This window comes from Ornithodoros turicata, chromosome 1 (genome assembly GCF_037126465.1).
Source record: "Ornithodoros turicata isolate Travis chromosome 1, ASM3712646v1, whole genome shotgun sequence".
Lineage (NCBI taxonomy): Eukaryota > Metazoa > Arthropoda > Arachnida > Ixodida > Argasidae > Ornithodoros > Ornithodoros turicata.
This window is the reverse complement of record NC_088201.1, coordinates 93569886-93580637: the sequence shown is the minus strand read 5'-3', so window position 1 is coordinate 93580637 and position 10752 is coordinate 93569886. Positions and strand designations below refer to the sequence as shown.

Below are 10752 nucleotides of genomic sequence, written 5' to 3'. Positions count from 1 at the left end.
CAGTGCATGTTCATCACTCGTTACTGAAGTTAGGTGGTTAGTCATGCGCAGGCATCGACTTTATTTTACTACATATTCAGGACTGTGTCCCATACATCTGCTCCCAGACTTTGCCCTTGATGATGCAGTACACCATGCTCACTACATTAAACTGTCCAGTTGCATAGATTTGTGCTCACATAACTGGATGAATATGTCGGCTTCTGCAAAGTGACAACTACCAAAGTGTCTCACAAAATAACTGAACTTGTAGAAGAAAGATATACATTCATTTAAATATTAATGAAAGTAATACAGCACATTGTAGCTAAGATGCACCTGATGTAAAGTTGCATTCTTTTCTTTGTATGAGCTTATTTGCGTTGGGTCCATTTGTCCATTGCGGACCTCCTCTTACTGTATGCTATAGATCAATAACAGAAAGCGAGCAGACAGTGATCAGTGCTGGTGCTTTCTGTGGCACTGCGATTTCATGCTTGAATGCGCACCTCTAGGTCTACCTTGCTTTGATATTCCACTGTGTTGTTTCTCAAGAAATAGCACAATCTCTCAGTACAAAGCTATACAGTCAAACTGCATAATCACAGAATGTAGAAGTGCAGCCTGTGCAATAAATTTTCACAGCTTGATCACGTGCGTAAACAACGAGAATTAGCCGAGGCAGGCCACCAATATGGACGATACAAACAAGTAAGCCTCGAATGCCCAGTTGCCTGAATTCTTATCTGTATTTCAGGATGGCTACAATCCAGTAAAGCATGAAATACTGGCAATAGTCCAAGACCTATTGCATGACTGGAAAACTTAAAAAAAATGCCAAGAGAGTGGTGAAGAGCTGCTAATGTAAAAATTCGCTAAATAAGTTTACACAATTGTACAGTGGCAATTATCTTTCTCGTGGCATCACACAGGCCTCTTATGTCATTTCATAGTCAAAGTTAAGTGATCTGTGTCAGAGTGCAGTGATAACTGTAACTGCATCACTATGCAAATTCTTTCTGAACAAGAACACTAGATTAAAAACCTGAATAAGGAGTGATTTCACAGAGCGTAGTGCATGATACAGTTGTCCGTGTCGGCGTTCTTCTGTCCACGTCTTTTTGCTGTCTACACACCATAATTCGTACCAACTACACCGCCTTCATACGCTTGTTTAGTGCATGATGTGCTGTTGGCGCCCGTATTATAGCATGACATGAGCTGTGGGGAGTTTTTAGGTGCAGGTGGTGGTGATGGTTTGGCATGTAATGGTGCGATGATAATGCTAGCGAAATTGTTTACACTGAAGTATGAAGTCGAGAGAGAAGCTTATAAAGAATGAGCATGGAAAAATAGATAAGCCCCCAACCAGGTGTGTAAAAGTGTTTCCTCAATAAGGTATGGCTTTGAACAAATAAGCAAAATGCAATTATTGAACCAAATAGCAGCACAGGCTTGTTTGTAGCGGACGTTGCAGCTATTGTTGTGTGTGTGTTCTCCTTGGTCCATTCCTGTTTGCTCCATCCTTTAATCACCACTATTGAAACCGATATAAGACGTCCTTCTTCATTAGATATTTGGTTCATTTTAACATCTATATTTTGTGTACATGGTCTCAATAAACTACAAATTCTGAATGGCTCGGATGCAGTATAATGGCATTAAAGTGTGGCAGTTTATTTTAGCAGTTATGACGTCTGTCATGTCAAGTGCATAATATGAGATGAGAAGTACGCTCAATAACTCTAATGACAAATCAGGTATGTTCCCATTTTGTGAAATTTCATCAAGACACAATCACATCGTAATGATGAATCTTTGTTGGATGAACAGGACAATCAATTTAGTGCTTAATGACTTTGCACAATAATCTTATCTGCTGAAATGCAGAAATAAAAGATGTCAGAGGTAAGCACAGCACCACACTGACAGGGGTTGACGACACTGGCAACTTTCACGCTCGGAAGCAGGGACGCCCCGGGTTACATGACGAAAACAGCGTTAACCAAATAAACAAAAGACACACGCACACAGGACGAGGACGTAAGCAAGGGTATGGGTCGCGCTCCAAAGAAACACATCCAGCAAAGATATGCTCTGACGCGTTGCAGATTCGTGATCACGTTGAAAGTACCACGTCGATTTCTTAAAACTATAACACCGTAAAAGTTATGCGTGTGGGAGTCTGTTACACTGAAGACGATCATCGTCGACGACGACGTAGATGTGTGGACATTGGCTGCACGGGCCGAGCTGTGCAGCGCGGGCACTGAACATTCGGGAGGCGTTCGGCGAACGACGCTCGAAGAAGCTACCCAGTCATTAAATGCTCTCTAACGAACCTGGAATTTGACTCATTTTTACAGGCTGAGATTGACTGGTGCCGTGACCAGGATCAGCAGCAACTCAACGTTGCGCAGCAGGAAAGGAGGACTGCCGGCCACCCAGGGTTAGTGGCGTCACGGGTCTGGCCTCTAGCCCTTGATCAGCGGCGACGCAGGAGTGACGACGACAGACGGTCAGGACGTTGTTGACTCTCACGGATTTGGTACAAAGCAGAAGGCGCGTCAGCGAGTCTCGATCGGCCGCCTGCAGAAAGCGTCATCCAGGGCAAAGGTCCACGTGGACACGTTTGGTGAGGCCACCTATGGTTTTCTCCGTATTGTCATGGCAGTAAAAACGCGGTCAATGACTAGCCGGGAGCAGGAAGACTTTCTGGATGGACAGGCGCAGGGCGAGGGCGGTGATTCCGCGGATACCGTAACTGAAGGGGCTGATGATTGTGTGAACAGAATTCGGGAAAAGGAATTGGAGCTGCATGCGCTCCAGTTGCAACTTGAACTGGAAAGGTTGAAATTGCAGTCACGTTCATCAGGTGAGACGGGCGCCCGAGAAGCGGGACACCGGGTTGGAGAATACGCGAGTGAGTTGAGAGCCGTGTTGGCTCTCATGCCAGAATTTGATGCAATGGTTCCCGCCTGGTTCAAAAATGTTGATGTGTTGTTTGACACGCTTGAGATCCCGTCCGCTGTGCAGGGCTCTGTTATTTTGCCGTTTTTGAATCAGCGGATGCGTGCGTTTATTGCGAGTCAGTCGCGTGCTGGAATTTTAGCATATCCGCTCTTGAAGGATTCAATTTTGAAGGAGCTCTGGTTGACGGCGAACGAGTATAAAAGGCTGTTTTGGGTGTCCCACAGGTCGGAGAACGAATCGTCGAATCAGTTCACAACTAAGCTGGAGACCTTGTTCGAGTATTATGTTACCAGTAGGAAGTACGTTTGATAAGCTTAAGGAACTAATGGTGTCCAATCGGCTTAAGCGGGAAATGTCAGAGGAGCTTCGTGGATATGTTTTGCAAAATGAAACACAGAAATGGCTGAAACCCCGGGATGTTGCTAAGTTGGCAGAAAATGTTGAAGAGAGCCAAAGGACGTGGAGTGGCGCACGTGGAGCCAGGTTTCAGAGCAATGGAGGTCCGAGTGCACGGATGAAGCGTGGAAGTACTGTATCGAATGACAATAGGAAACCCGAGGGTTACAAGAACGACCGTTGTTACGAATGTGGGAAACTTGGGCACATGCAACGAAACTGTCCAAAAATTTATCGGGGTCGGGGAAATGATCTCCGTCAGAGGAAGAGGGGACCTAACGCGCTAGTCGCTAGGGTATCGGGTATATCGCGGTCAGCTCGAGGTTGCGAGGGTGTGCAGTGGGTGGATATTACTGTCGATGGGAATGCAGTACTGGCCAGAGTGGACTCCGGCGCGGATATCACGGTCATACGTGCGGACTACGTGTCGGATCGGGAGCCAGACGCTGGGTGTATAACGTTGAAGGGTGCGTTCGGGTCGGTTGTTAGCGCGACATTGCAATATGTTCCTATTGAGTTGAGGCATAATAGCGGAGAACCAGGGAGACCTGCAAGGATGTCGTGCGCGGTGACGGATAAGTTAGCAGGTGATGTCGGAGCACTGATTACGCCTGAGGACTATGCTGCAATCTGCAAATTCGATAAGGAGCTCAGTAGTGAAGCAGAGGAGGTTCTAAACATAACAGCGGAAATGGGTCTTCCAAATGAAGACACCGCAGACGTCCCAGTAAACCATTCATATCCATAGGACATCCCCATAAGATCGCGAACGTCCTGAATATCTCGACAACCATGCGATATCTACTGGATGTCTCAGAACGACATTCGCATTTCGGTTTTACCCAGTAAATAACAGATGTCGTAGGTACATCTACAGGATATCGCGTTTTGGATATTTGACTGGAGAAAGCAGCCTGGAGATCCCTGGGATATCCATGTAAGGTCCAGTACACGAGATTCTGGGCACTGGTTGAACGTCACAGGGATGTCGCCTGGAGATATACAGATACATGTGAAGTTTATGACATCTTGTTCTGACAGCCACATTTTTGTGTGCTGAAAGCAAGCAAAAACTTCTGTAAACGCTAACTGGATATGGGGGAACAAGGAAAATCGTTATATATTTTTATCGTTCGCGTGCTGCTTGCCGTGAAAGTATTTATCTATGCGTAACGCTCGTCAAGCAACAGTGGAATTCGATCAGTTTTACAGCTCCACTAAACAGCTAATCGCACTATAGACAATAGGTTGAATTAGAAACATAGTATTTGACAGGAAGGAATGTGAGACACGTTATTGGTTATGCCTTGACTCTGCAGAGACACGGGTTAATTGGAAAGAAGCACCTCCTCACCGCTACAAATGTATCACGGCCCAATACACTCAACGAATGTGCCTCAGCAACTTGTATTTCAGTATATGCTTTGGCCACTTTGTCAACAAAGACTGTTGTGCTGTGGCCTCCCTTCAAAAATGCGTACGCGGTGGAGGGGGCAAAAGGGTGGACCTTAGTGGACCGTGTGTCGGAGTGTGGTCGGACCCTGGCGGGCACACTACAGTTACTGCATTTTTTTTCCCCTGTTGTTGATGTTCGAAGCGTTCATTTCAACAAACATGTGATAATTAACTTATGTAATATGTTTGGCAATAGATATGTACTTTCCGTTTATATCAGCGACGCGTCGTCATCTCAGATATGTATTAAACTAAAAGTAAATATGCGCAAGGTAATATTAACTTTTAAGTCAGAAGTACTTGTGACGTCCAATTTGTGTCCAGATATCCACTAAAATACCTTGCGGGGACATATCTGGGATGACAAAGGAGGGTTAAAATGTATATCTCACGGACGTCCTGTAGATGTAAGTTGGATCCTCACGAACCTCCAGCAGATATCCGAATATCCGGAATTAGATATCACATAGATATTGCCTGGATGTAAATGGTTTACTGGGGTGGACGGTAGTCTGGACAGCGCAGTTGAGTTGGAACGCGAAGAGTTCACCGCCGATGCAGATGTGATGGGTGGAGGTGCTGAAGGGAATCAAGAAGGTACAGGAGCTGCACAAAGCTTTCAACAGGAACAAAAGAATGACGTCACACTGCATGATGCATGGGTGGAGGCGGATAGTGGCACTCATGGGATGCGCGTGGATGACGGTTTGTTGTTTCATGAAACTGAAATCCGTGGTAAGCGGGTACGACAGCTGGTATTGCCAGTAGACCGTAGAGTGGAAGTAATGCGCTTGGCGCATGATATACCGGGGGGTGGGCACTTCGCAGAGAAAAAGACTAAAATGCGTATTCGGAGCGCGTTTTACTAGCCCACGATGACGAGCGACATAAAGAAATAAAGTTGCGACATAAAGTTGTGCAACATGCCAAATGTTCGCCTCGTCACGTGTTAGAGATAGGGTGCCGAAGGCCAAACTAGGCCAAAGGCGCCGTTTCAAGTGATATATATGAATTGCATTGGCCCAATAGAGCCACCGTCGTCGAGAGGACACCGATATGCACTCTGTGTTATAGACCTGTGCACGCGCTGGGCAGAAGTTGTCCCACTTCGCGCCCTTACAGCAAAAGCAACGTGTCATGCGTTGCTAGATATCTTCTCGCGCAATGGTGTACCAGAGACTGTGTTCAGATCAGGGGACGAACTTCACTGCGCAGTTAACGCATGCCTTCAATGAACGCTTGGGTGTGCAAATGCGATTTTCTACTCCGGAGCATCCCCAGAGTAATGGACTCGTGGAGAGGTTTAACGGGACCTTTAGGGCTATGTTAAAGCATGCTATCTATTGCAACAACCGACAATGGTACTTGTACATTCCATGCATCCTGTGGGCCTACCGTGAGACACCCCACGACGTCACCGGCTATTCGCCATTTCAACTGGTGTACGGGCGCCCTCCACACGGACCACTGGCTATTTTGCGGATGTTTTGGACAGGAGAGTGGTCGCCGCCTGATGGGCTTAACACGTCAGCTGTTGAGTACTTAGATGACTTCCGAACATGGATGGCAGAATGTTCGCAGGCAGCGCAGGAACACAGTAACGAGGTTCAGAGGAGGTATGTTAGCCGCTACAATCTACGTGGTACTGAGAAGCATTTTCACGACGGGGATTCAGTGCTGCTGTTAGAAACAGGGCTGACGAGCAAGATGAGGCTTAGGTGGAGCGGGCCAGCGACCGTCAGATCGAAGTATAGGGATATATAGTATAGTAGTAGGGATATATAGGGATTATAGTATAGTTAAATTTGCAGACGGTACTGAGAGATGAATCCACGCCAATCGGCTAAAGCACTATGTTGCACGTGTGGACCACGTTACTGTCATTTTTTAGAATGACCGGGACTTTGGAAATGTAGAGCACATGCCAGTCAAAGTAAATGGTGGAAATTGCATGCTAGACGTAAGGAACACAGATGGCCGACAGGACAGGAGCAGGAGCTACGCAAATTGCTACACGAGGAAAACGAGTGCTTCTCAGAGGATCCAGGCACGTGCACGGTAGGGTTACATAAGATAGTACTTTGCCCAGATGCAAAACTTGACGACCGGAAACCGTATCGAGTGCCCATAGCGCTGAGAGAGGAAATAGATAAACAGGTTGACCAACTACTGCAATGGGGTTTCATATTTCCTGTTGAAAGTAACTGCGCTCATCCAGTTGTCTGTGTAGCGAAGAAGGACGGCACAATACGTATGTGTGTAGACCATAGGAAACTAAGTGCGGTGACCGAACCCGATAGGTTTCCTATGGGAGATTGCACGGAGCTTCTGTACAGCGTAGCGCGAGCCAAATTTATAACGGTTTTGGACATGACTCGTGGCTACTGGCAGATCACAATGGATCCTAAGGCCCAAAAATTAACGGCATTTGCCACTCTTCGCGGTTTGTATGCATGGCGCGTGATGCCATTTGGACTGCGCAATTCGGCCGCGACCTTTCAGAGGATTATGAATGAGACACTTCGAGATCACCGCGGGTATGCGGTAGCCTACATCGACTATGTGGTGGTTTACTCAAATACATGGGGGGAGCACTTACGGCACCTTACAAGCTGAAGTTAATCAAACGGGCTGGGCTAAAGATAAACCCACGGAAATGTAAGTTTGCAGAGAATCAGGTGAAATATTTGGGACACGTAGTCGGTTCTGGGCGGCACGCGCCGGACCCTGAGAGGGTAAAGTCTATTAGAGAACTCGAGCTACCAAAAACAAAAACTGAACTACGAAGGGTGCTGGGGCTATTCAACTATTACAGGGACTACGTTGATCATTTTGCAGATAAGGTAGCGAAGTGACCGACCTTACAAAGCGGAAGGTTCCTTCGGTTATACCATGGGGGCAGGATACAAGGGATTCCTTTGGAAGCATAAAGGTGGCGCTGGCGTCAGCTACAGAATTAGCCGCTCCAGATGTTAACGGGGAATACTGCCTGGCGACAGACGCGTCAGAGTTATTGCCGCTTGTTTTTCGCAACGTAGAGAGGGTATGGACATGCCCATCGCATTTCTTAGCAAAAGATTGACACCTACAAAGGTCAAGTGGGCAGTGATTGAGCGCGAGGCTTATGCGATTATGTGGGCTCTTGGTAAGCTAGACACTTGGGTGTTTGGCAAGGCGATCACTGTCAGAACGGATCACAACGCGCTTGTGTACCTCTCCCGTTCAGCTTCGTCGAGTGCTCGCCTCACACGTTGGGCGAAGGCTCTTCAAAAATATGAGTTGAATATTGAGTATATTAGAGGTAATTCAAATGTGGTTGCGGATGCGTTATCCGGATGAGTTAGTTGCAGTAAAAGGGGCTGTGCTTGTCCGGAATGAGGTCTTGGGGTTAGGCGTTGTGTGTGGGGAGGTGTTTCGGGTAATTAACTGTGTACCTTGGGATTGGTCGGCTATGACGGTACTGGAATGTACCAGGGGGGTACTCGCTGAATGGTTTGCGTGGTCTCTGTGTTGGTGCTGTGTTTCGTTTCGTCACCAGATGGACTGGTTGTCAGATATGTGAGCAGGCTGCGACGCCCAGCAACGTCTTCGGCGGGGAGGTGTTACACTGAAGACGATCATCGTCGACGACGACGTAGATGTGTGGACATTGGCTGCGCGGGCCGAGCTGTGCAGCCCGGGCACTGAACATTCGGGAGGCATTCGGCGAACGGCGCTCGAAGAAGCTACTCAGTCATTAAATGCTCTAACGAACCTGGAATTTCACTCATTTTTACAGGCTAAGATTGACTAAGTCCCATGCGGGATAAGGCCACCCTTGCGTCAATGTTCTTTCTGTTTACAGCCTACAGTGATCAAGCACTTGCACACACATTGCGAACATGCAGAGTAGCGCGTTACAAGTAACTCGTTATTGTAACTAAGTTCCGTTTTTTGGTAACTTGTAACTTAACTCGGTACTTTTGCGACGTGGTAACTTTCAGAGTAACTCGTCCCTTTTTCAGGTAACTTTGCCAAAGTAACTTCAGTTAAGTTCCAAGTTACTTTAACTCTCTTTTCACTCACGTTCGCATATTTTCTTGCTTTCTCTCCGGTTCCTTCATGGCATTTTTTGCTATAAAACGTGATATTCAGTGAATGACAGTATTTTATTCAGGAACTAAGAATCGCTGCCATCGGAATGAAGCTGAACCATTGTGCGCCCACAGGGAGTAAGATGCAAAGCGTTCGAGTAGACCTCTACCAGAGAAACGTCATCATGACGTTGGTAGAGAGACTGAAACCCAAGCAAATCAGTAGGAGAGGGCTGGGTTCCAAATCCAGGTTTCGGCACCAAGATTTGTGTTGCGGAACTCGTAGGCCCAGGAATTCGGAGCGGGAGGCGGACGTACTTGTACAGACCGTTTATTCCAAAAGAATGCTCGAGACCGCCAGTAACACGCGCTACTATAGCGCGCTACATCGTCCTTGTAGCCAAACCCAAACCGAAACCAAAACCCAACCAAACAGTACCGCATATTTCACAACATCCTCCCCCCCCCCCGCTTGTGAGCAGCAGCTAATTTATACAATCTCTAGTGGGCAAAGGAGTTGCACTGGTCGACGTAACAGTGCGCTGCTAGGCAGCCGAACGATGCACACCCGCACTCTCCGATCCGCTCCGGGTATAACAGAGTTCACGCGGCATACCTGCCACAAGTGTCGCGGCAAGCGCTCCTGCACAAGGAGGACAAGGTCCCCAGGCTTCAATGTCGCTCCGACTCCGCTTTTAATAATGTGATTGGACCGAAGTTGCAACAGGTAGTCCTTTCGCCATCTGTTCCAGAAGGAATTCAGCAGCTGCTCACGATATCGGTAACTCTTGATGAGGGTGTTGCTGTCCGACGTTGTGGGTGTAGCTGTGCCTGCTGGCAGCGCCGTCAGTCTCCGTCCAATGAGGAAGTGAGAGGGGGTAAGAACAGACAGATCCTCAGCTGAGTCGCAGACACTGGTGAGAGGGCGTGAATTGATAATGGCTTCGACCTCTGTCAGAACTGTGACGAGTTCATCGTGTCGTAGTAGAGCCTTCGCTAACGATCTCCGCAGAACATCTTTTACCGTCCGCACCAACCTCTCCCAAAAGCCGCCCCACCATGCTGCTCTCTCGACGATAAATTTCCACTGGATGCGGCTCTGAGAGAGGTAGTCGAGTACGTCGGGGTGGCGTACGCTCTTCCAGAGGCTGTTCAGATCCTTGGATGCTCGCTTGAAGGTTAGCGCATTGTCGGAATAAATGACTTTACACAGTCCTCTTCTGGACACAAAGCGACGAAATGCCATTAGGAACCTTTGGGTTGTCAAGTCGTCTACAATTTCCAGGTGCACGGCTCGCGTCACCGCACACGTGAACAAGGCTATGTAGCATTTCTTTGAGTTGACGTCTGGAGCTTTGTAAAAGAGCGGCCCCGCAAAATCTACTCCAGTCACCTCAAAGGGTTCGGCTCTTGTTATACGATCCGGTGGAAGTTGGCGTAGGACGCCACTGCTCCGGAGCGGATCGGAGCGGAAGGGCCTCCACACTACGTCGATGACTTGGTGACCAGCGTAAACACACTTCAAGAGGCGAGACAGCTTTGCGAGGAATCCGTGGCGATCGTTGAACACTGTGGCATGAAACTTCGAAAGTGGGCAACCAATGACCATCAATTGAGGGAGGCACTTCGACAACAGGGCGACGACTGTCTATCACAGCAGCTCGAGAGCAAAGTTTTAGGCGTCATCTGGGACACCAGGACAGACCACCTACGTGTCGCGTTACGTTCCGTCATGGACTTCTTAATCACGGCTGATGACACAAAGCGCAGCTTACTCCAAGCGACTGCAAGGGTGTTCGATCCTCTCGGATTTCTTGCGCCCTTCGTTATCCGAGCAAAGATAATGTTCCAACGTGTTTGGCAGAGAGAACTGAAC

The 10752-nt window shown here is 47.9% G+C and overlaps 1 protein-coding gene across 1 annotated transcript; it reads right to left on the bottom strand.

Annotated features, from left to right (window-relative positions):
- Positions 1–9366: 9366 nt before the first annotated feature.
- Positions 9367–10485, bottom strand: LOC135378967 (uncharacterized). Its single transcript, XM_064612169.1, has one exon. The coding sequence runs from the start codon at positions 10483–10485 to the stop codon at positions 9367–9369; it is 1119 nt and encodes a 372-aa protein (XP_064468239.1).
- Between the last annotated feature and the right edge of the window lie 267 nt (positions 10486–10752).